Here is a 24,271-nt window from a genome sequence, read left to right as displayed (position 1 = left end):
AAGGCGGTCGGGGCTTCTTCCAGCGGCGGCGAGGGCTGGGAGAAGATGGCGGCGGTTGCCGGCTGGGCCTTGCTGGGCCTGGCGCTGTGGCTGTGCGCGGCAGCCGGGGCAGGCGAGCCGGAGGGGAAGCGGCGAGCGGGGCCAGCCAAGAAGAAGGACATTCGAGACTACAACGACGCGGACATGGCTCGGCTGCTGGAGCAGTGGGAGGTGCGGGCAGGGCCCGGGGACCCGCGGTGGGGCCCCCACGGCAGGCGCGGAGACAGGGGGAGGCGGCGGCTGCGCACCCGGCTGAGGCCAGCCCTGCCGGCTGCCCGCGATCGGGCGGTCGCTCTGCCCAGCCCCGTCGCGCCTCCGCTGAGAGGCTTGGCACCTGAGGTCCGGTTGTGTTTGCCCCGGGCCTGGCAGGGGCTCTATGGAGCTTGGCGTTCGGGTGGTGGGTGCACGTTGCCTTCCAGTGAGGCTCTGGCTACCTGATCTTGGGGAGGCTATAATATCGGGGCGGGCGGGCATAGATGGGGCTCCTGAGTCTGCTGCTCTCATCCCTAGGGCCTGCATTTTACCCCCTTGCCCTCTCCTAGTGCCTCAGCCCCCAAGATGCGCAGTTGTTGCAGGCCAGCAGCCTGGTTTGCCTTGAATGTCTGCTCTCTTGAGATACTGAGGGGTATATGCTTTGTGCCCAAAGCACAGACAGCAGGAGAAATACTCATTTCATCTTTACAGGGTAGCTGTGTAGTTTTTTTTCAGTTTGGAGTTTCCTTCCTTGCCATTCCTCATGTTAGTGCCTTCCAATTCCAGCTCTTGTCCCCCTTCATCCCCCTCAGCCTGCTGCCTTGACTTTCTCCGGCAGTTCCTCCTCACTCTGCTCTCCGTGTGGTTGACAGCCACTGTTCAGTTCGCTACTTTTGTCTTCCATCATCTGATAAATGGCAGAGCACTCATCACTATCTTTTGTTCTTTCCTGTGAGGGCTCTTCCCAGAATATCTTGCACAAAAGGTGGAGAAAAGAATAGAGTGAAAATCCTCTGACACCAGCTGCAGCTGCGAGTCGAGGTGGAGAAGCAGGTTTTGTCCAAGTTCATCTCCCTTAGTGGTGTTAGCCAAGTACCAGGAAGTCCCAGCTGCTGAAAAATAAAGGCTTTAATATTATAATGGCCAAGTTCAGCCAAATTTGGAGCATTTCTGGGCTTGAGTTGGCTGCTTGGATGAGAGGGAGACTGCAGCCCGTGCTGCCCTGAGACCTTGGCTGTATATTCTGCGCCAGCCATGTGGCAGGCAGGGCCGTGTGGCTGCTGAGGGCTTTCCTTCTAGCTGGAGCAGGTCTCCGATCCAGTTGGCATGTGCTGCACAAATACTTGCAGCCATGTTGGCTGCAAATGGGGCTGAGCAGATGGAGAGCTGGCTGCTGGCATTGCACAGGCAGCCAGAGCCCTAAAAGAGAGGGACTGAAGCAGGGGCTCCACAGTCAACTGTTGTTTGGTCTTGGGCTGGTCAGTGGCATTTGGCCTGATGGTGGTCAGGGCACCATGGAACATGAAAGACTAAAGAGGGTGTGGGTGGAGGGTAGAGAAGAAGAAAGAGAATGAATGCAACCAGTGGGGTGGGATGAGAAACAAAGAGACTGTTGTGAATTGTCTAAGAGCAGGAATTCTGCTCGGGAAGGAGAGCCTTAGGCACAGATCTGTGCAGAATCAAGGGCCTTTTTTTTCAGCTGAGAGAGACGACTCCTAATAGTTTTTGTTTCCCTGGTAGTTAGCCTAAAAGCATTGGAGGATGGTCGTTGTGCCATCCTTGTGGCCGAGGCTGTGGGTCCAGCAGCTCCTTCTCTTCAGGCTCTTGCTGCCCCTCGCACCCTGCCGGTGCGCACAGCTGCCCGGTGAACCGGGAGCGACCTAGTGGAAAAGGAGCAGAACGAAGAGGGAAAAGAGAGGTTTCTTCACCTCAGCTTCTTGCACAGAAAGGGAGCTTGTGGGAAGCCCCCTAGGGGTTTTCCCTCACGGAAAGGGACTCTGCAGCAGCCCTGATGCCGGAGGAGCTGGAGGTGGAACTGAGAATCTGGTCCGGAGGTCTGTTACTGAAAGGTCGTTGTCTTTTCATAGGCCGCTGCTGTTAGAAGCACAGGGTTCTCAGGCTTGCCTCTGGACTGCGGAGGAATTAGCCGACATATGGGGATGATATTTTTAAAACTACAAATCCCAGGCATTGATGAGAAACACATGAAGATGGGAGCTGAAGGAAGGCAAAAGAGAAGGAATATGCAGTTGCTACTGCGTCTGTGGATCGCCCGCCCTCCAGAGCCTCGTGTTGCTCTTTGGATGAATGACTCTGCTAGCCAGTTAAAAGCAAAGCTGATGCTTGTCTTGCAGCCTTTTGCAGGGTAGTTTGTACAGGATGGAATTTTTAATGGCATGCAGACTGCCTCGGGCTTGCAAAATTGAGTTAACAAGAAAGGATGAAATCTAAGGCTTCTGCAACTTCGATTCTGTCATAACTACGTCTTAAACTCCTGTCAGAAAGAGCAAACAATGCAACTGAGAAGGGAAGAGAGGAAAGGTCACCTGTATGAAGCCTTAGGCTTTAAAGGCCGTGGGACCCTGTCTGCAGTGGGGTGTTGTAAGGGTGACTTTAGTATCTGTTGTGCATGCAGAGATGAGAGGGCAATGCATGCTCAGAGCCAAAAATCAGCTTCTACTGCTGACCTGAGGCTTCTGAAAGGAGTGTTTTTAGCTGTTGCTGCAGTTTATGTTCTTAATGGATTGATGCATATTTGCAATATGTGTTTGAACTCAATGCCTAAAATATCTGCCTTAGTTCTGCTGCCAGGGAAAGGCTTCAGGGGTTTTCTCTGCCTTTCCTTTTTAATTCTGTTACACAAATACTGTGCAAGAAATGAAGTTCTAGCACTATGTAAGCTATTGCTGTATTCACTCTTCTCTGCTGGGAGCTGTTTAAAGGGGCAGCAGATGAATTCTGCCTTTCCAAATATTTAAATGCCTGTCAGCCCCAGCAGATGCAGTAGGGAGGGGCTTTGTTTCTTAACAGCTATTTCCTCTTGATGGTTGTGTTGTCACAATGTGAGATGCTCTTCATCTCTGCATTAGGAAAGTCCTGAAACCGTTAAAACTTTTCCTGTGGCATGAACACTTAAATTCTGGATTATTTATTTAAAGACACAAAGTAAGAGAAGTGAAGTCCCCCAAGTCATCCCATGATTCCCAGAAATGAGTTTTGACCTCTGGAAGCAGTATGAAGATGGGTGACTTGGTTTATATCTGTATGTATTGAGGCTTTTTAGTGCATCTTTCTCAGTCACTCTTGTATGCTTATAAAAATGTGTGTCAAACTGTGAAGGGAAAAAAAGTGTAATTTATGGAGTACTGAGATGTGCTGAATCAGCCTTGAGCCTGAACTATTCCTCACTACATGGCAAAGTGAGATCCTACTGGTTGGCATCAGTGTGTACATCATTTTGTAGGGAGGGAGGAGCATCTTCAGACGAAGCTCACTCTTTTGAGTTAATCTCCTTCCTTAAACTACAGAATGCTTCTGCTTTATCATTGCAGAGTTATTCTCTAAGCAATGGGGACTTCCAAAAAGGGACAGTTTGTGGAACAGTTGAATTTTAAAGCCTTCTTTTCCTTTTCAAAACAGAAGGATGATGACATTGAAGAGGGTGATCTTCCCGAACACAAGAGGCCTCCAGCACCAATAGATTTCTCAAAAATTGATCCAGGCAAGCCTGAAAGTATCCTGAAGCTGACAAAAAAGGGGAAGACCTTGATGATGTTTGTCACAGTGTCAGGGAACCCTACAGAAAAGGAGACCGAGGAGATCACCAGCCTCTGGCAGGGCAGTCTCTTCAATGCCAACTATGATGTGCAAAGGTAAGCTGTGGTGTGCAGGGATCGAGTTCTTGATGTTACAGAGGCCTCGTTTCCTTTTCATGAAAATCTTTGCAGCTGTTGGTCCTGGGCCCTTCCACACCTCCATCACCATTTCCTTGTTTCTGTGACGGTTTGTTCTGAGTCACACTGAAAATGCTGGTGTGCTGCTCCCAGCTCCTTAACACTGGTGCATGAAGCCTGCATAGCTTCTCTCTGTTTCTTTCATTATGCTGCAGCCATTGATTAGGTCTAGCTGCAGCAGTTGGCCTTTACGTGCTTGATGGAAAGCTTCACACTTGTGATTTGTCACCACAAAAGGCTTTTTGTGCCCCTGGCTTGGAAATGTGATTTTTTTTTTTTTCTTTCAGAGAGGGAGGGTCATTGTGAAATGGCAGAATGTTGTGCTCTTGTGTTGAGGCTGGGAAGGGCTGCAGTGTGTAAAGCCAATTTAATGGCTATCATTGGATTTTACATTGTGCCAAATCAGGTCTTCAGCTTCCCCATATTCCTCCTCCTGCTTGGTAATTTTTAAACTTCATACATTTTATTCTTGCATTGCTAGAGAACTGTTCTCTTGTTGCCATCGCCAGGCAGCAACGGCAAGACCAGCTCCTTGCTCTTGATCCCTCAGCTGTGGTGGTGCTCTGCATTAAGCAAAGCACTTGAAAGACAGAGCTAACTGGGGAAATCTCTCTCTGTCCTCTAGGTTTATTGTTGGGTCCAATCGAGCCATCTTCATGCTGCGTGATGGTGGCTACGCCTGGGAGATCAAAGACTTCCTGATCAATCAGGAAAGGTGTGCAGATGTTACTCTGGAAGGTCAGGTTTATCCTGGCAAAGGAGCAGAAGAAAATGAGAAAGGCAGAAACAAAACCAAACCGGAAAAAGCAAAGAAGAAAGATGCAGACAAGAAATCCAATAGCATCAAAGAGGACAACAGGGCCACCAAACAGAGAGAGGATCTATGATGGAGGCATGAATCAAACTGAGTGCTGCTCTGCTGCCTCTGGAAGGGAAACTCATTCTCCATACAATTGCTGGCTTTACCTGGGGGAAGGAAGAAAGCAGAGATTCCTGAGGTTCAAAGACTAGTGTGCTGAAATTCACCAGGTTACTTATTAACATTGGCCATATGTTTAGTTACAGGAAAGGTAATGGTTAATGGCAGCAACTCCCTGCTTTCAGTTTTGTTTTTTGTATGCCTTTGTTGATTAAAATTAACATAGAAGTGTGTGTGTCTAACATCACAACATGGAAAAGAAGAAGTGCAATCTCAGAATGTGTCACCTTCATCTGCAGGAGCCCTGCAGGTACCAACAGCTGCTGTTAGCAGAGTACGCTGCTAAAGGATTCTCTGGAAGGCCACTTTGCTGGGCTCACTTGGTAAAACTGCCTGGAATGATGAAGAACATTGGCCAAAGATGGCTGAGGTGATGCTGTTTAGTGCTTGTCTGGTTATCCTGCATATTTCTTTAAAACAAAACCCATTCCGTGTGTCCCCAGAATTACATGGAAGTACTTAGAGGTATGGCAGAAGCTAGGTAGATAGTTGGCTAATGGATTCCAAACCTTTGCAGGAAGGAGGTTCTGTACCCCTCAGAAGTGGTGCCAGGATGTTCATGAATTACACAGTGCCCACACTGGCTGTGTGTGAGTGATGAGAAGAGTCAGGCTGATGCCATTGTGGTTGCTGCCTCTGCCAAAGAAGCAGGTGCCTGTGGAAGCAGGTGTTGTGTGTGGTCTGTTACCTAGACTGAGCTAGCAGCAAGCTTTCACTTGGACATTAATTTGTTTTCCTGGTTTCTGTGTTCAAATGTTTGGAAGACTCCTGCTTACAGTACAGAGTGGAACTCAGACATAGCCCCTCCTAAGGGTTAATAAGCAGCCTGGGGCTTTGGGTACAGGTTCCCCACTGCCACATTGGCTGGTGAATGGACATTTGATGTGTGGTGTGTGGGAACAAACACCATTTCTCCTGGAGAGACCTGGGCAGGCTTTGTAACTGTTCAGGCTGTGCTCAGTTACATGCATTGCTCAAAGCTGTTTCATTTCTGCCTTGCTCTCTGCTAAGGACTAAATCCACCTTGTCTGTGCAGTCCACAGCATTTTCCAGAGGGAAAGAGCAGAGCAAACTCTTCATTTGATACCAAGATGTTTCTTTGAGTCTTTCAGGTGCTAAATTCCAAGTGTCTTGGATTAAAGGTCCTAACTGAACCGTAATGGTTGGTCCTGGGGAAGCGCCAGTGTCAGAAGTGGGAAACTGACTCTGACTGCTGCTTCTGAAATAAAAGCTGTCACTAAACTCACTGCCTCACTGAGTAGTAAAACTACAGTTAGATATGTAGCTTGTAGATAGGAAGGTTCCAGGTGATCGGTTTTGATATTTGTATGAATTTAGAATTAAAGCCTTTTGGCCACACTATTAAAACAAACCCCTGCCTGTTGGGAAAAATGGGGAAACACAGAATTTACAGTGGAGTACAAAGGCTGTAAAAGCTAAACCTGTAAATCTGAACCAGGAGTGAAGTTGAAGGGTCTGTGCAGGTGTTTGGATATGGAATTGCATGGAGGAGGATGTGCAACCCATCTCTTGTTCATAACTTGCACAGCGGTTTGCCAGGTGTTCTTGCTAGAAGATGGTGCTTCTTACCTCAAGAGACAACAGAGGCCAGGCTAAGCTGTAAAAATGAGAACTCTTAATAAGGGAGTTTTCTTTTTGCAACCTAGAGCTGTGCTGTGACAGTTGAGGCCATGATCAGAAGTGTGAAAGTGCAGTTTCTGTATTGCTCCCAAAGTTACCAGGCTTAAACACCATTTCTCTTTGATTGGCTTTTTCCTGAACTAAGTAATTAAGCAATGAAAAGTAGCATCCAAATAATATGAAAACAAATGAGCCAAGGAGGAGGAACAATTACTATGCTTAGCCCAGATTTGGTAGCAAGCTTTGGTGTTGCCCAGTTAAACTCATGCTGGCATTGCCTGTACTACACTCAGACTGGTTTTATGCTACAGAATATATTTACATCTACAGGTGTTTGGCCTTGCTTGTTTGTAGGAGGTTTTGTTATTAGTAGTAGTGACCAGAGGGCTGCTTTTTGATACAAAATACTGCCTTCAGTTGAGGATTTTTTTTTGTCTTCCAGTTTTCTTCTCTCATTTTCATGCTTTCCAGTCAACAGATAATTAAATGTTTAGTAAAGAGAATGAGGCAGTCTAGCAGGATGCTTCATCACCAGCCAGTCTTCAGCTATCACAGTTCATAACTTCTGCTGCCTTTGAAGGCTTTAAGCCTTTGAGACCCTTGCAGTGCTGCCTATGCAGAGGCTGTTTTGCACTAACGAAAGGCCTGGACGCTCACTTTTATCTATTAAAAAACCCCGCCAATCTCCACAAAATTCCTTAAGGCCATTAATATTCTAGAGGTACTCAGCAGATGCTGGGCTCTGCTTTCCACCTGGTGTTCATTAGGGTCTCACCAGCCCTCCAGTACAAGAGTTTTGGCTCTAAGTACAGGCAGTTCAGATACAGCCTTTAAAACTTCATTTCAGGAGGCAGGGTAGTGATTGTGGCTCATGTCAGTGCTGCACAGAGGTCCATGGCAAATGATCTGCTTTCATGACAGCTGAATGTTCTGTTGCCTTTCTTCACTCAGCTCAGTGCTTTCTCTGTCCCAGTGCCATAACAAAGTTTTCTAAGGTATCTTTGTAACCCAGCTGTCCTCAGCAGAGCCCCTTTGCCAATGACAGTGCACACAATGTGATTGCACTTCGTGAGACATTTCTGATGGACAATCAACTTTTTATGTAATAAAACACTGTAACAAACAGCCAGATGGGTTTTGTTGTTTGCTTTTAAAGAGAATCCTGATGTGTGCTGTTTGCTTCCTCTGTTTTGTTGGAGAAGACCCCACCAAGTCAGTGCCTAGCTAGAAGAGTTTAAGTGCATCCCCTGTGTCTGAGGGCTTATCGTCACCAAAGCAGGGGATTCACTATGGAAATTAACCAGGACCAAGGCCCAGAAGAGCCAGAACTACCATGTGCAGTAAACAAGTAAATGCTGACAGCTGAGTTCATAACAACAGCCTCATCAACTGTTAATGAAATGTCAGGGGAGAGTTCTTGGGATGTTAGGAAAAAGCTCTTTACAATCAGGGTGGCTGAGCACTGCAGCAGGTTGCCCAGAGTGGTATCTGGGGCCCCATCCCTGGGGATACTCAAGGTCAGGCTTAACAGGGCTCTGGGTAACCTGATGTAGTTGCCAGTCTGCTGCTGCAGTCTCTCTGCATCATTTGCTGGCTGGGAGGTCATGGATCTCATTTCTCTTGCAGCTTCTCCTTTAGCTTGGCTCTGGATTTGTTGCTGCACTTGTTAGTCAGTGAAGTGCACGCTGCTAAAATTCCCTCCTGAAGCTGGTTTGGATGCATGGCAAACTGCAGCAGGATTTCTGGGCTTTACTGCAGCAGTCACAGCACTTCTCTGGACAGCCAGGTCAGCCTGGGCACCAAAAGCACTTCAAGTTCCCGTCACTGTTTCTGAACTCTGCATTTTCTTGTGCAAAGGAAATAACAAACTCTGGTTTTGCTAAGATAGGGAGCAGCCTACTTCTGTCTGATACGTGGCCACTGCTCTCCTGAGGTTTGCAACCAGTGCCAGGCTTTAGCCATAGTTGTTTTCTGTTCAAGGAGGAAGAGTTGGTCTTTCCCAGAGGTTTTCTTTTATTGACATGGGTGTTTATGGAAGCTGACATAGCCCAGGCCCAAGTCAGAGGTGTGGCAGTGCCTGGTTTTGCAAATTCATTGGTGCTCTCCTGTTTCTGGTTCTACCATTCCCATCCCAGCTGTCTCTGGATGCCGCTTTCCTCTGCTCATTCTGACTCGCAGCTAAAAAGCTATTGCTGTTTTCAGTCTCTTACACTGTGGTATTTTAACAAGGACAAACTCCACTGAATTCAGGTCATGTTTGAATGCCAGGAGTTTGGCTCAATGAAGGAGACTGGTGGTGATTTTTTGTCCTCTTCTGGAGAAGTGGAGTGGTGTGAGAGTGTGTGTGTGGGGGGCTGGACACCTGGAGCAGAAGAGGTCTGTGCAGTGGGGCGGCTGATCAGTGTTTGAAAGCCTGGTGTAAGGTCACCATCCAGCATTGTAGGGGACCCCAGCCTTCAGCCAAAGACAAATGGCAAACACTTGCATTCCTGTGCAATGCCACTGACCACAGCAGCAGTGAGACTGGTGTCAACTAGGGCTCAGTGAGCAAGGGCACTGTGCCAGAGAGCAGACCAGTTAACCCCCATGAAACACTGAGAATACAGAAATTAGCCAGAAACTTTGGGCTGTTCTTGATCTTCAGTGCTGTAATTCACCCTAGGAGGATGCCTGCAGGTACTCTGTGTCTAGAACAGCAGGACAGAGGTGCCCTGTGTTGGAGTTTTTAGTGTTGAGGTGCACTCTGAAGCTGCAGTAATCCTACTGGTGCCATCCATGGCTTAAACATGGAACAGAGTGGGGACAGAACGTGCTCTTTTTTGACATTCTTCCGAGACAAACATTTTTCACTCTTACTCTAGAATTATTGTGCCCCTGTTGCAGCTGGACAGGACAGGAGCCATTTTTCCAGTGAACAGGGCCCAGAGTGCTCTAATTCATGAGTCTTAAACCCCTTTTTCTAAAAAACGTTTGCAATACAGTGGCACCTCCTAAGCAGCTGTGGGCTCATATTTACTGCTTACAGCCACTGCTGCTTTTGAGGGTCGTTGCCAATAGTGTCTGACAACAGCCTGGACTCTGCCTTGCTGGTGTGCCCACTAATCCCATAGGACCCATCAAGGAGAGCAGTGAGCGCTCATGAAATCATTAATAGTTGAAGGGCAGGGAAAATCAGCTTTGGAGTTGTGACGGGACAGACCTTGCCCAAAAGACACCCCAGTGATGTAGTAGTGCCAGGTGAACGGCTCGGGAGATGGCTGTTCAGAGGCCACTCAACCGGGAACGATGTTATGATGGGAGAAGAAGGCGTTAAGGTAAGAGCCAAACGCTCCGGGTATTTCTAGAGTTGTGATCCAAACCATTCCCTCTTTTCCAGTCACCCGCAGACAGCGCTGAAGCCCAGAGCCCTGCTGCCTGCAGCCTTGCTGCCCGCGGCGTCACCGCCTGCACCGCCCGCGCCGCCCAGGGCGAGCAGGCGAAGGGGCGCTGCGCCACGGCGGCCACCAGGGGGCGGGCGCGGAGCGGCAACGGCGGCTCCTGCGGCGCAAGGCGGGCGCAGCGCTCAGCGGGCAGCGCCCGGGCTGAGGGGAGCCCCTGGGTAGGGACCACGGCGCCCGTGAAACGCGTCCCCGGCCTCACACGGTGTGAGGTCACCACAGGCATGTGCCTTGGCATCCTGCCAACAGAGTAACCCTTCTGAGGAGACTACACCGCGTTGCTTTTATAGCCATGGACACAACGCGTCTGTGTTTACAGAGCCGTCGAATCCCTTCGACTGGAAAAGCCCTTTCAGGTCATTCAGTCCAACCCCTCTCTAGCACTGCCAAGGCTACTGCTGAACCATTCCCTCGCAGTACCGCTAAATTCTGTCATGGTTTTAGAGCCAATGCAATTATCTGTGCTCCTGTCTAGCCTGCTGTAAACATCGTATATACACACACACACAAGTGTACACACACACATACATGCGATCACACACACATATACACCACCCCTTTTGTACATACACACCCCTCCCACCCTGCCCTGCTCTCCTGGGCTTTGTGTGTGTGTGGCCCCAGCAAACAGGTTCTTTGCTGCAGAGAGAGACTCTGAAGAGGCAAAGATTAAATAAGACATTTGCATTGAATATTTATTGTGCACTCCAAACAACTACGGTTGTAAGCCACAGTCTGTTGGAACCAACATCCAAGAGCTCTTGTCGTATGAAACAGTGGATGCCTCGCTGCGGTCGGTGGGCACAGAGATTCCAAGTGCAAAGCAGGTACCAGAAAGGACACGTGGCTGACCTCAACAACCTGGGCAATGCCAACTGCAGGAAAAATGTCTGCAAGAGTTGTCTTAGTGCCACTGTAATAAATTAATAGAAAATATATCTTTGTTTTTTTCATTGGAACGTCTCTAAGGAAATACACAACCCTCTGACTCCCAAAGAGGTCCAGCTGCTTCTGCAGCAGGGAGAGCCAACATCCAGGCAGAGGCAGGCCCAAACAGCTAGACAACCAGACAGACAGACAGACACAGGGCAGTCAGTAAGACCCCACTCTGCCCAGGGCAAGCACCTGCAGTGACAAAACCTTACGCAGAGGCACTGCAGCTTGTGCAGGACCCGTGCGAAGGACTAGCAGGCAGGAACTGCAGCAGCCCAAATGTGCATGGACAGCTTCTACGACAGTCAAAGACCAAGAAGTAAGCACATGGCACAAAACTACTACTGACCAGCACTGGTGGCAGGCGAGGTTCTGCCTGCAGAGCAGAGCCCTGGCTGACCTCATCCCTTTGCCTTTCAGCCGCGGCAGCAGCTCGATGCTCCGTTAGCCCTCAGGCTCTGCTGGCCCTCAGACTGCAGGGACCCTGCACTTTGCAGACACAGCGTGAGACCCACCCTAGCTCCAAAACGGGCCCCATGTGACAAGCTTTGCATGATAGAACAAGCGACTTAAAAGCTTCTTCTCCTAATAAGATGAGATTTTTTTCAGGAAAGAAAAGCAAAACTTTTTCCTAGAGCCAAGTCTTATGATTTCACCCTGAGAATTCCCAAAAGAATAAACCAGAAGCTAACCTTCAGCACAAAGACTGCAGGCTCAGAGAAGCTAAATGAACCAATCTAGGGCATGATCCTCCTGGGCATGTACCTGCTCACAGAGAGCAGAAGGTAACTAGCTGGTGGCCCATGGAGCAGAGCATCATAGAGGGCAACCCCTCCCTAGGGGTCATACAAACCAGGTGCATTCTGAGCTCAGCTTTCCTGCCTGCTGCTGGTTGAGCACTGATGAAAGAAGTGTCCTGCTCTGCTCCATTCCCTGGAGCCAAGTCAGTGTGATGCCAGTCAGCATCCTCCACTGGCACAGGTGCAGTGACATCAGCAGAGCTGCAGGACACAACCCAGGCCCACACACTCAAGGGGCTTTTTTCTCTTCTGATTGCTCAGCTCCAGGGATCTGGCTCCCTGTTGGCTGTCAGAGAACGTCAGCTAAACGATGCTTGGATAATTATGGTTGAGATAAGACTGGGACTGAAGTTTTCAAGGAATAGTTTGTGAAGTCCTTGAATAAATCCTAAGCCACTGGGGGGGAAACAACCCCAACTTGTTTGCCTTTCACAAGTGCTGGGCACTGATTCTGGTACAGCACAGATGCTTAAAGGGCAACAGGAGTCCTGTTGAGAAGCACGGGAGGGAAAGACTCGCCCTTCTTTTGTGACTGCAATCCACATGACATTCACTCAGTTCACAACAGCTACAGAGTAAGACTGATAAGAACATTTCCAGTTTCAAAACCCAGGAGAGGAAAATGCAACTCACAATACTAAGTTGTGCTCATGGCTGCTTTGACTCCCAGAGCAATTGATCCAAACCAGGCTTACGGAGTGTAACAGAATCCCAGCACAGAATTCCTACTCCTTCATTCTAGCTGCAAGAGAGTGTTTTGGATGTTGGGGGTGGGGAGCAACTTAATTGCATAAGATTTAATTAAATCAGAGCAAAATGAAGTAACCATCAGCACCTAGAATAATTTATGTAGCAGTGGGGACAAGCAGAATCAGAACGAGGAAAGAAACCCAGATACTGGCAAAATCAACATTCTATGCACTCTGAACAGCCTCAGCTGATCTTCTACCTGCACACCCCACTGGGAGTCTTACAGTAGCCACAGGCTCTGGAGATGCCTCCATGGCACTTCTGAGCACCAGGAAGAGGACTCACTGAGCACTGGAGGAGCTCACAATTTTTGACAAGATAATGTTTCATTCCCAGCTTCAGGAGGTCCCTGTAGGAGTCCTGCCTTCATCACTCAGGTGCTGCTTTGAGGAAGAGGGAAAGGAAGTATCCAGCTCTCATTTTTCCCCTACCTGGTAAGACATCTGTCACCTTCTGTCCAGATCTCACGTAACTCCTCCAGAAGGACCAAGACACTCATGCCCTTTAGCCTTAGGACAGGATCAGAAGCCTGATCCTGCTCTCTCCGACCTCTCCGGAAAGATGAGGGCTGCTCATACTATTTGAGGCTGGGTTAGGCAGGATTACCAGTTAGAACTGGGAGCCTTGAAGACTGGCCACCATAAACTCTCTAGCCTGATCCCTAACATTGTTCTGTGGAGAGACTGGCTGAGAAAATGTATGTGCTGACTGGCACAGCTTCCCTTCTGCCTACAGCTGCTTGTCGAGGGAAAGCCTCCTGGCTGAGCAATCAGCACAATCCCTGGACCCATCAGACACTGCCACTTTCTGGGCAAGCAGCAATCAGCTTTCATCAGTCTCTGCTGGCATAGTTTATCTGCTCCTTCCACCATCTCCTCCCCACCTATGTGCCATGGGTTAATGTGTACAACACATCCCAAACATCACAGATTCTGTAGGATGAATCCTTATTGCCCAGGTATGTTTCCAGCACAGAGGTAACCATTCAGCTCTACTCCTTCCAGCTTAGATTTCCAAGGAGCCTTCCAAATGCCATTCCATGTTTATGTGAGCAGCTGGTTGAGATAAAAAACGGTGTGTGGACAACTTAGAGGCTGAGCAAAGCAGGAGTCCTCCATGGTCTTTAGACCTAGAACTCTCCCTTTGGGAGGTGGCATATCAGGTAAGGCTGTCCCAGGGGTGCTGATAAAACCAGCACCTTGTAGAGCAGGTAAAATCTTCTTAGTGACACCAGAATCACCATGGCATCAGTGAGCAAGTCAGCCAGCGAGAGGCTGGTGATGGCACAACACAGGCTGGGCTCAGAGGAAGGCTTTCTGTCACATGGGGCCATTCTAGCTACTTACAGTAAGACTTCTTTTGGAACACAACAAGGAGGAGCTGCTGCACCTCTGGCACAGGCTGGCCAGGTGCCTGCGGTGAGCAGTCAGTAGTGCATCCCACGGGGCAGTGCTGGCAGCCAGAGCACAGCAGCCTGTCCTCATAATTTCATTTTCTTCACCACAGGAATTGGCAGTGCTTGATAGATTTTAGCTGAGTCCTCATTAGTGACCAGCTTCACCCAGACGGGGCGGAAGCTGCCTTTGAAGCCGGCAAAAGCCATTTTGTCTGTAAATCAGAGCAAACGCATTAGCAGGGTGCCAGGGCTGCACCAGAAACCCAACCTTGCCTGTGGCTGCACCTAGTGGCTGGGTGGATGCAGGGGCCCAAGGCCACAAGGCTTTGCCCATCGTGCATTCTCCAGGTATTACACTCACGATCCTAATCATTAGCATGATATTATTTTTCATTCTCTAATGATGCTTGAAGTTTTGTTTACACATTGCATGCTTCTGTTGTATGTGTGATACACAACAAAGGAGAAAGAGAGAAGGGAAAGCCCTTCCCAGCAGCCAGCTTGAGTTATCTGCTGAAGCCATCACTATCTGGATGATGGTGGTACTCCAAACCCTTTCCTACTCGGGAAAAGGTGGAGGGAGCTGACAAGAGCTGCGTTAGCAAGTGTAACACCCAGACAAAAGCACTGCAATAGCTCACATCTAGAGCTGCTCACAGCTCAGGGTGCACAACACAGCAACATTCTAGAGCAATGTCTGCTGCTCTGAAATCCATCTGCTTTGTGCTACCAAGTTGGAATTCTGTTTCAAGAGAAAACCAGCTAAAAATAAATTCAGGCAAGTGAAAAAGTCCTGGTTTGGGGCACTTAGTGGGAAAAAGTTCAATATTCCTATTGCTAAAATGCCTTTTCATTTAAAATCAACGTGGAAAACCTAACTCCCTGATAGTGCTTTTTTCACCCACAGTGTTCAGCTGAGGCCTATTATCCAAAGCTGCGGTGGATACAAGCTTGCTGTATAAACAAATGCCTGCTTCCAGGATGTTTGAGCACCTGCTGATAGAAGTAGAACACATCTCTCACTGGAGAATAGCTCAAGTGGGCTAGAACTGAGTTTTTAAACAGTGGTTACCTTTTAACCTAAAACCTTCTTCCGCTCCAAGTTTCTCCAATACTTTAGTCCATGGTCCTCTTGAAATGAATTTTCCTTTAGATGTCACCAGCACTATGGAGCTGAAGGAAACAAAACCAGTTATGAAAAGCTGAAGAGTCAGAACACAATTCCCTTCTTGGCTCTCTGGAATACTGGTGACTGCCCGAGGGACTCAAAGACATCCCCTGTGGTTTCTGCTATAATGGCTTTGTCAATGCTTTCCAACAGCTTAGCCCCAGATTCTCTTCTCCAATCACACAAAAGCCATTAGAAAGCAGACAGAATGCACCTTTTTTTTGGGGCTGCCTTTGGGGTTTTGTGTAAGCAGAGTTTTCTAGGATGATTTAGTCATTCCATCAATGGTTTCATCAGTAGTCTGTCTTTGCTCAGAAAGGAACCATGGGATGCTCTTAACACGTCTCAAATAATCTCTTGCTCTTACTACTAGATTAGACCTGAAGAAATTCCCTGTTTGAGACTTCTTCTGGCCTGATGCTTTGCCTTCATTTTCAACATGCTTTTGCTCATAACTGTTATGAGTGATTGGCATTGGAATGGGCTGCTCAGGGAGGTGGTGGAGTCGCCGTCCCTGGAGGTGTTCAAGGAAAGACTGGATGAGGCACTTAGTGCCACGGTCTGGTTGACTGGATAGGGCTGAGTGCTAGATTGGACTGGATGAGCTTGGAGGTCTCTTCCAACCTGGTAGATTCTATGATTAGCATTGCCTTGTCTATACTGCATTTCACCTCCAAACTCTTGCTGTCCTCTACAAACACTAAAGGCTAAATGAGATGTGAGCTAAGGCTCTTCATGAGAATGCAGATTGTAAAAGCCTAGGTAAAACCTGTCACCTGCCTAGGATTAATTCTAGATGGGTAGAATAAACCCCCAACTTCAAGCTGAAGATCATGCAGTGACACCTCTCTGGGAGAAGTGCAGGATGCCCACTGGAGTTAAGCTCATTACTTCCTCTGTGAGGCACGAACTCCTCCAGTGCCTCCAATGAAGGGTGATGCTCCAGTAGGTTTTGCTTTAGGTTCAGGGGGCTGGGATGGCATCTTTGTTCAGCTCTCAGTTGAAGCTGCATGAGAGTAATTGAGCACACACTTGCTTAGAAGAAAGTATTTTGTTCCACCTTGCAGGGTTTCCATGAATGAGACTTTGCTGACTCAAATAGCATCTGCAGCCTTGCAGAGTGAGAGCCTTGCTGGGTCTGCTTTCCAGCATCATGCTGGACACAAGTCACTGAAGTTAATTAGGGAGCAGCTCTTGCAGAGCTCAGGCTCTGAGCTACTGAGTGCAGCAGTCACATCTTAACACCTCAGTTGGAACTGCAACCATTCAGGGGAAAAGAGCAATGGGTGGTGGCAGGGAAACAAGAAAAGGAAAAGATTTAAGAGTCCTCAGGACTTCTCTTGGAATAAACTTGGGGTGTTAAAATGCTGCAGTGTTTACAAGAGCAGATGGAGCTGGGAGGCTGGGTTTGACTGCTCTGTGAGTGCTGAATTACCTCATTTTCTTCTTTCAGTTCACTACGATCAGTACCTTCTATTAAGTCTCTCCTGCTTTTTGTTTCCCTTATCCCAGGGAAATTAATCAGAAAATCGATTTATTAATAACAGGCATTTGGCCCACAAGGAGTTACTTAAATGAAGCAAGAGACTTGTCCTTGCTAGAAGTGTCCAGTACCCCAGATGCATAAAGCTGGCAGCTGTTTCAGCAGTCTCCTGGGGAGCGGCTGCTGGCCCCTTCCCTGGGTCAGCAGGGCTCTCTGTGCAGCAGAGCAGCTGGTGGCCAGCTGTGCAGCCCCACTGGCTGCAGTGGCCACATCTGAACCTGGACACTCGCATCCAGCAAATGGGTGAGAGACTCCGGATCAAATGGGAAAGGCCTGCAGGGGTTGGGCCAGGAACACCTATGCTGAAAGGACAGCAATTGGAGAGCGCAATCCTTGCAAAGACACTGAGTGAGACCTGAGAGGTGCTGACCATGTTGGGGCAGTTTCTGGTCATAATCCTAATACTAGCCCTAATCCTAATCCTGATCCTGATGGAGAAGGCAATGAGGCTCAGAAAGCCTTCAGTGCATCTGAAGTCTGATTAGGGGTTGATCTTCTGAAGTAAGAAAGAACCCAGGAGCTGGTTTTAGCCAGGAGGGATATTGGGGTTTTGCCTTACTGAAAACCCCTCTGACTTTTTTAGTGAAAGCAAAGTGAGCAACCACCACACTTCTCCACTGTAACTACTACCTTCAGACTGATGTAAAATAGTAGGAACTCCTTTGTGCCCACCTGCCTGCCCTTCTGCTGAAACCTCCCTTGAGTCTCTAGCAAAATGCCACAACAATACCCCGTGGTCAGCCTGCAGCTGCCTGTTCATCAACCAAGCAATCCCACTCCCACTAAATGCTGGGTACCGCCTTGCAAATCCAGCCACATTCACCAGCCATGAAATACAGTCACTTCACAGCAGCACTTCACAAGCCAACATGAGAACAATCCCTTGGGTTTGAGGGTTTCTGATGCTATGCCCATTCTTACTCCAGCAGGCAGAGGAATGGTGTGGTCAGCAGGAGCAGGGAGGTCATTCTGCCCCTGTACTCTGCACTGGTTAGACCACACCTTGAGTGCTGTATTCAGTTCTGGGCCCCTCAGTTTAAAAGGGATGTTGAGATGCTTGAGCGTGTCCAGAGAAGGGCGACGAGGCTGGGGAGAGGCCTTGAGCACAAGCCCTATGAGGAGAGGCTGAGGGAGCTGGGGTTGTTTAGCCTGGAGAAGAGGAGGCTCAGGGGTGACCTTATTGCTGTCTACAACTACCTGAAGGGTGGTTGTGGCCAGGAGGAGGTTGCTCTCTTCTCTCAGGTGGCCAGCTCCAGAACGAGAGGACACAGCCTCAGGCTGCACCAGGGGAGATTTAGGCTGGAGGTGAGGAGAAAGTTCTTCACTGAGAGAGTCATTGGACACTGGAATGGGCTGCCCGGGGAGGTGGTGGAGTCGCCGTCCCTGGAGCTGTTCAAGGCAGGATTGGACGTGGCACTTGGTGCCATGGTCTGGCCTTGAGCTCTGTGGTAAAGGGTTGGACTTGATGATCTGTGAGGTCTCTTCCAACCCTGATGATTCTGTGATAACATGTCCTAGATGAAAGTTGCTGCTCTCCAGCACACAGGGACATGCCCTGTGTTGGCTGCTCCCCACTCACTTGCAAAGCTCGGCACCGCTGGTTGCCCACACTGCAGAAACAGAAGCACGCAGCCCTTAGGGCTGGGCAGGGAGCATGTGCAAGAGGCAGCAGTTTCACCGGAGGAATTTTGTGTGATTGGAGGAGGTGGTAGGCCAGAGAAGATGTGACCTGTGTGCTCTGCTTCGAGAGGTGCTCTGTGAATGGAAGTCTGCAGTTCGCTGTAACCCACATCAGAAATGCAGACATGCAGTTTGTTAATCAAATGCAGCTCTGCAGTTCCTCTGGGGTCTGATCAGCTCCTCAATCGAGGTCTGCACCTTTTGCTGCCTGCACGGCCCGCTCCCGTCTGAGCTCCACTGGAGCCAGCAGAGACAAAAGCACAGTGCTGGGTGACAGGAGCCAGGGAAAAGCCAAGTGTCCTGGAGCCTTCTCGTACACTGTGCCGCAGCAGCTCCAGGTTATTTACTTACTGATCTCTGATGCTGTTGACATAGTTCTCAATCTGTGCTGGGATTCCTTGCAGAATTGAATTCTTGAATGTTGCTCGATCAACAACTTCTCCCTGGTGTCCATCGATCACAACCAGCTGGATCCCCTCCTCAGTGAGGAAAAACCTGACACCATCAACCTGTGTGGGGCAAAGGACATGACTGGTCTATGGGTTGCAAACAAGCACCTGTGAGAAGCACTGGCTGTGGATCTATCAATTGCAGTGTGAGAAGCACTGGCTATTGAGCTATCAATTGGAAACAAGCACTTTTAAGAAGCACTAATAGCTGTGAGTCACAGGCCAGAATTCCAGAGCTCTGAGGTCAAGGTGTTCTGCATCTCTATCAGTAAGGGGAAGTTACAGACATTTTTAGTGTAAAATCCAAAGCAGAAGTGACCTGACTCTGACTATCCCTGCTACCTTCATAAGCAGGTTTGCCATGAAAATGAAGTAGCTTTTGTCACATAAAGTTCAGCAAGAGGACCTGCTCACCTCAATGTATGCAAAGTCATCCCTTAGGTGGAAGTACTGCTTCTTGTAGGTTTCTATTTTCATTTCTAGCAGGTGGTCCTTAGTCTTCTGTTTACAAAACCCCAAAAGATAGAGAAAAAAGAGTTTCAGGTGAGGATGGCCATTACCTGAATGCTGCATTTCCAGACTTGAAAGTCAGTCAACAAGAAAGCTCCATATTAAGCACTGACTCACTGAAGGACACTGCTAGAGACTGGGCACAATGCACCCTCCCTGCTTGTCCTGTCAGCATTTGAGTTGCTTCAGCACATGGCAGAACAGAAGAGACTCTCACTGTGAAGAGTGACACAAAATTCTCTGATGCTTTGCTGTGCATTCCTGCTCCAGGGGTGATGTGTGAAAAAAAGTGGTGGGTGTCTTCCAACTCACCACTTTTTACCCTGTGCTTTTAAGCACAGCACAGCCCCAAAAGACTACATGTTCTCAGCCAAGGTCTTGGGTAGCTCTGTCTCTGGAGGACCTACACTCTCTTCACGTGCTGGAACCTGTTTAGCATCAGTTCACGTGCCAGAACCACAGAAAACGAACCTGGTACAAAGTTGCCCTGTGTTTGCAGGCACAGTGTTCCCACTGGCAACCATCTGCGATAAGAAGGCAGCTACTTTACCAGCTGTGCACCCGAGAGCTTCTTAGGCATCGGCACTTCTACTATGGGTGTCTCGATGTACTTGGGGTAGGCCTTGGCCTCACAGTCGCTGCTGCCAGCAGTCCTGGGGATCACAGCTTTGATCCGGATCCGCTCACAGCCCTTCACTGAGCAGAAGGCGAATTTCTCCTTCTCATTTTGGGCTTTGAGTTTCAGAAACAGCAGCCTGCGGTGGGTGAGAAAAGTGAACAGCGTCCCTGAGACCTCTGTGCCAAAAGTACTCAGCTGCCAGCTTTGGGGGACAGCTTCTAAGGCTCTGTGTGGGGTGCAGTGCAAACTCCCAGTGCTGCTGCCTGCCCGTGCCAACAACAGGTGACACACGTCTCAGAAGTGCTTTGAAGAGGCCAAGGAACCCTTTGGACTCTGTTTTATAAGGATATACTTGTGTAGAAATATTTGCTTTGTACCTGAGGTCCTTCTTCCTTCCCCAGTATTTTAATTGTTTAAAAGAAAATATCAGGCTTTGCCCTCCTAGCTGCTGTGCACCCCTGCCAGGCTGCTTATAAATGGATGCTGTTCAAAACAAGAAGGGTTGGCTGTGTCTGCAGTCCAGCTTCAGGATCTGCACTTGGCTTTTCCTTTTTGTCTCTAATTTGTATTCACTTGGCAGACCATCTCCCAGAGCAGCTGGCACTGCAGCAGAGGCTACGAATGACTGGCAGCTGTGGGAGTCCCAGGAAAATTAAACACTGGTCACATTCCCAGAAAGGCTTTCTGGTTCTGTTGTGATCCTCACTAATGGCATTAGTGAAACAGCTGCAATTCCAGCAGCATTCCCAAAGCCCTGTCCAAATGGGCATGGCCTGCTTGCTTACCCAGTGTCCTCATCCCAGTAGTAGTATCCTTTGCTAGGATATCTGTGCTCCAGCTTCTCCATTTGAGAAGTCCTGTAGAAGGTTCCAGTTTTGTAGGTTTTCTTCAAGAGGCGATTGTGGATGTCTGAGAGAATGGAAAAGGTTGTTCCTCTAGGATAGCAAAACCCTACTTGGATCCAGTCATTCCTAAAAATAGCAAAGCAAAGAGACACATTGGAATAAGTTGACACAGGAGTGTTATTTTCCTGGGCGTGCTAGAAGCCAAACCAAATAACTCACTCTGAAATGCAGCCTGACTTTTTCCTGCTCAGTTAAAACCTTAATGGTTTGGGATGGATCAATGCAACATAAATTAGACATAACAACATAAGGACCACAAGTTAGTTAAGCAGCATGGGTCAGATCTGCTCCTGACTTCCACACCTGTGACTTGTATGCATCAGGAATCCATTAGGTCTGGGCTTCTAAAAGTGAGCCATGTTATCTTGTCGGGCTCCCCAGGGGAGGAAAGAGGACTCTGAGCTACTAAGGGGAGAGCTCAGGAACGCAAAGGGCTTTCTGGAGCAGGCCTTCTGGAAGAGCTCATCAATGAAAACCTCTGCAGTTACATGACTGGGCTGGAATGCTGGAATTCGTTGGATCACTCACTTGTTGAAGTTGATGAGCCATATGGCCAGCTCTTCAGGGGCTGTCTTGTCCCAGTGGATGGTGTAGCCTTTCCTCAGAGTTACAACTGGCTGATACTGCTGGTAATGAGTGCTTTTGCTCAAAGCCCCTTCCAAGTAGAGCGGCTGACTGTGGTAGTCATTTTTTATTATTTTCATTTTCAGGTTGGCTGGTTTGTAGGCTTGGATGTATATCTAGGTTTGAAAAAGGTCACCAAGGGTTTAATGAGCTACAGTGAAACATAAAAGCTGCAGCTACCCAATGGCCGTGAGCTGGCACGGGGCCTCAGCAGTGACCTGTCTGCCATACTCTGCTATTACAGTTCTTGGGCTTCCTTCTCAGCACAGTAAACTTCCCAGGAAAAAAAAGAAGGATGATCTCCCCATCCACTGGGGTCAAGAGTGTATGCCAGTCAAGGCTTCAGGCAGGCCTGCAGGGCTGAAGCATTACCCGGCACCGGTGGCACCCCTCAGCAGTGGCACAGTGTCTGCCTCAGAGCTCTGACTTCTATCTACTGCACAAGGACCCTTCTGTCAGAAGTGTGAAAACTAGCTGAGGGGTTAGAAATTGGCTTTAGTGGCACTGCACAGAACAAAAACAACCACTGCAACACCCAAGACAAAAGCAGGAGCTACTCATCAGAGGAAAGTGAGGACTCTCGCAAGGCAGCAGCACTCCAAGCTCATGTGGCAGGAAGGATGGTTTGGTGGTTACACAACAGGGTGAGAGAACATGAGAGCTGCTGGTGACTTCAGCTGCACAGCACACTTCCCACAGCACTGTGGGCAGCACTTCTCTCCGTATACCAAGAAACAATACCTAGCCAAGAGCCACAGATTCAGGGGTACTCATCTCTAATGCCCGTGGGGCTGTCGGGGCACCTCAGGCAGAAGTTGTTAGGCTGTTAGCAGTTAAGGTTCAGGGATCTGAAAACATAGCACAGTATTCCCATGCTCAAACTGCCTCTGCAGACAGGCAGCCAAATGAACCCCAAGCACCCTGAAGGGAGCCTGTTTCTAAAGGTGCCAAGGACCTGGAAACACAACCAAGTGCTAACTGCAAGGCTGGCACTTCACCTGTGCAAAGTGCCCACTGCAGATGGAGCCCCTCCAGTCGGGCACATCGATGCAGTCAGGGTGCTTGATTAACCAGTTGTCTTCTTTTATCAGGTATGAGCCTGGGTACTCTGACACAGAACCATCTACATCATGGAAAACTGAGGTTTTATCACCATCCATATCCAGATCGTTGAACCAGGGTCCAGGTTCTCCAAAGAAGACCCTGGAAGTAATCTAAACAGAACAGTAAAACACATTTACATCTCCAGAAAGGAATAACTTCGAGTACAGAGCGAGGGATGCCTTTGCTCACTAGAAGGGCCCCAAGGACCCACTTTCTGACTGTATTCGTCACTGGAAAGCATTGGGCTTGCGGGTTCACCTGTGTCTGAAGAAATCTCTGTGTGTAGTGACCGTCATGTTTACATGGCTGCTCAGCCTGAGAGAGGAGAGTGACTGGCATCGCAATGAGCTGCCCAGGGAGGTGCTGGAGTCACCATCCCTGGAGGTGTTGCAGCCAAGACTGGCTGGGGCACTGAGTGCCATGGTCTGGTTGGTTGGATAGGGCTGGGTGCTAGCTTGGGCTGGGTGAGCTTGGAGCTCTCTTCCAACCAATCTATGATTCCGCAGAGTGCATCTGGGACTGCAGGTCCTCTGAGGCTGCACTTACATGGGATAAAACTATCACCTTCTTAGACTGACCATCCAAAGGTGGAAGCATCAAAACAATTTTCACCTGAGCTGGTGTTGTAGCTGGCAGAAACATCAGTGCCATCATGAACAAGCAGGTCAGGATTGTCTCTGCTTGCACATGACCTTCTCCTTTAGCCTGAACTCAGTGCAGGCCTAGGTCACACACTTGAAGTGTGCCTGGTTTGTCTCTCAGAGTGGATAGAGATTTGTCTGCTGACCATGGGGTAAAGGCTAAACCAAGCAGACTTTCAGCCTCAGCTGTGAGATGTTTGCTCTAAAACTCTGGAGGCAGGTTCTAGTGACAGGCAACTTCACCACAGCCACTTCACTCAGCTAAAAGGCTATTAAGGTCCCAAAGCCACATAAAGTCACACTGTTGCCGGGAATAATCAGTGAGTTCTCCTGGGAAGTGGCTCCTCAGAGAACTTCTGGCTGATGTTTTTACCCAGCACAAATAAATGCCTGCCCAGTGCAGTGTGAGCCCTCTGAGGGAAATTGTGCCTTTCCCATCCCTGCTGGCAGAAGGCTGTCTCATCAGCACTTCTTCTGACAGCTGAGCAAGCCTGACTTTTCGGAGTTAAGCAATCCAAATACTTTCATCCCAACCACCTTATTTATGTATTTGTTTGCAATGTTTGGCAGTGGGATTTAACAGCTGCTGGAGGTGAACCTCAGCAAACCAGTTAGCACAGATCTGTGGAGGGGAACACAAGAACAGCTCCAGAGCACAGAGCCCAGGCAGGTTCAGACCAACATCCAGGAGTTCACACTGCAGTTCCAAGTCTGGCTGGGCCTCACTCTCATTTCTGTCTGCAGGACTGGAGTCCATGAAGCTACCCTGGTGTGCAGTCTGCAGAAGTACCCAGCATCAGCTCACTTTCACTGGCTGCCACCCAAAATCATGTTTTCTGCTTCTAGGTGAGCGAGAGCACCTGCAAGAGACTTCCTTCTGTTGTTGCTCTCATATTATACCACTGCTGAAAATAAAGGGGCAGATCCTCCTCCCTGTTTCACCATTTCTGAGACATACAGAAATGGGAAGGATTTTTCTCTGGAGTGTACCTATTTTACGTTACTTTCTGAAGTGGATCCCTGCTTCTGGCTGGCCAGAAGCCGCCAGAGACTCTGATTTCCTGGCTGTGTCGCCCAGCCAGCTCTCTCCCAGCCAGCATTTCGGCAAGGACAGCAGGCAGCCTGCT

At 48.9% G+C, this 24,271-nt stretch overlaps 2 protein-coding genes across 2 annotated transcripts in view; one reads left to right on the top strand and one right to left on the bottom strand.

Moving 5' to 3' along the window:
• MESD (mesoderm development LRP chaperone) lies at nucleotides 1-7,710 on the top strand. Its single transcript, XM_064158144.1, has 3 exons — nucleotides 1-210; nucleotides 3,652-3,884; nucleotides 4,591-7,710. The coding sequence occupies exons 1-3, from the start codon at nucleotides 46-48 to the stop codon at nucleotides 4,850-4,852; spliced, it is 660 nt and encodes a 219-aa protein (XP_064014214.1). The 5' UTR covers nucleotides 1-45; the 3' UTR covers nucleotides 4,853-7,710.
• A 2,981-nt stretch (nucleotides 7,711-10,691) lies between these two features.
• CEMIP (cell migration inducing hyaluronidase 1) overlaps nucleotides 10,692-24,271 on the bottom strand; it is a 111,354-nt gene continuing 97,774 nt past the window's right edge. Inside the window, exons 25-32 of the mRNA XM_064158143.1 lie at nucleotides 22,398-22,613; nucleotides 21,304-21,515; nucleotides 20,656-20,841; nucleotides 19,802-20,006; nucleotides 19,156-19,242; nucleotides 18,644-18,801; nucleotides 14,974-15,074; nucleotides 10,692-14,113 (exon numbers count right to left, since the gene is read on the bottom strand). Coding sequence (XP_064014213.1) covers nucleotides 13,986-14,113; nucleotides 14,974-15,074; nucleotides 18,644-18,801; nucleotides 19,156-19,242; nucleotides 19,802-20,006; nucleotides 20,656-20,841; nucleotides 21,304-21,515; nucleotides 22,398-22,613 — 1,293 coding nt within the window. The 3' untranslated portion in view covers nucleotides 10,692-13,985. The remainder of the gene's footprint in view (nucleotides 14,114-14,973; nucleotides 15,075-18,643; nucleotides 18,802-19,155; nucleotides 19,243-19,801; nucleotides 20,007-20,655; nucleotides 20,842-21,303; nucleotides 21,516-22,397; nucleotides 22,614-24,271) is intronic.

Source organism: Pogoniulus pusillus, chromosome 17, assembly GCF_015220805.1.
Source record: "Pogoniulus pusillus isolate bPogPus1 chromosome 17, bPogPus1.pri, whole genome shotgun sequence".
NCBI lineage: Eukaryota > Metazoa > Chordata > Aves > Piciformes > Lybiidae > Pogoniulus > Pogoniulus pusillus.
This window is presented reverse-complemented; position numbering and strand designations above follow the sequence as displayed.

Coding starts and splice junctions, on each gene's coding strand:
- MESD (XM_064158144.1), top strand. CDS start 46: ATGGCGGCGGTTGCCGGCTGGGCCTTGCTGGGCCTGGCGCTGTGGCTG. Junction 211..3,651: donor GGCTGCTGGAGCAGTGGGAG/GTGCGGGCAGGG, acceptor TTTTCAAAACAG/AAGGATGATGACATTGAAGA. Junction 3,885..4,590: donor GCCAACTATGATGTGCAAAG/GTAAGCTGTGGT, acceptor TCTGTCCTCTAG/GTTTATTGTTGGGTCCAATC.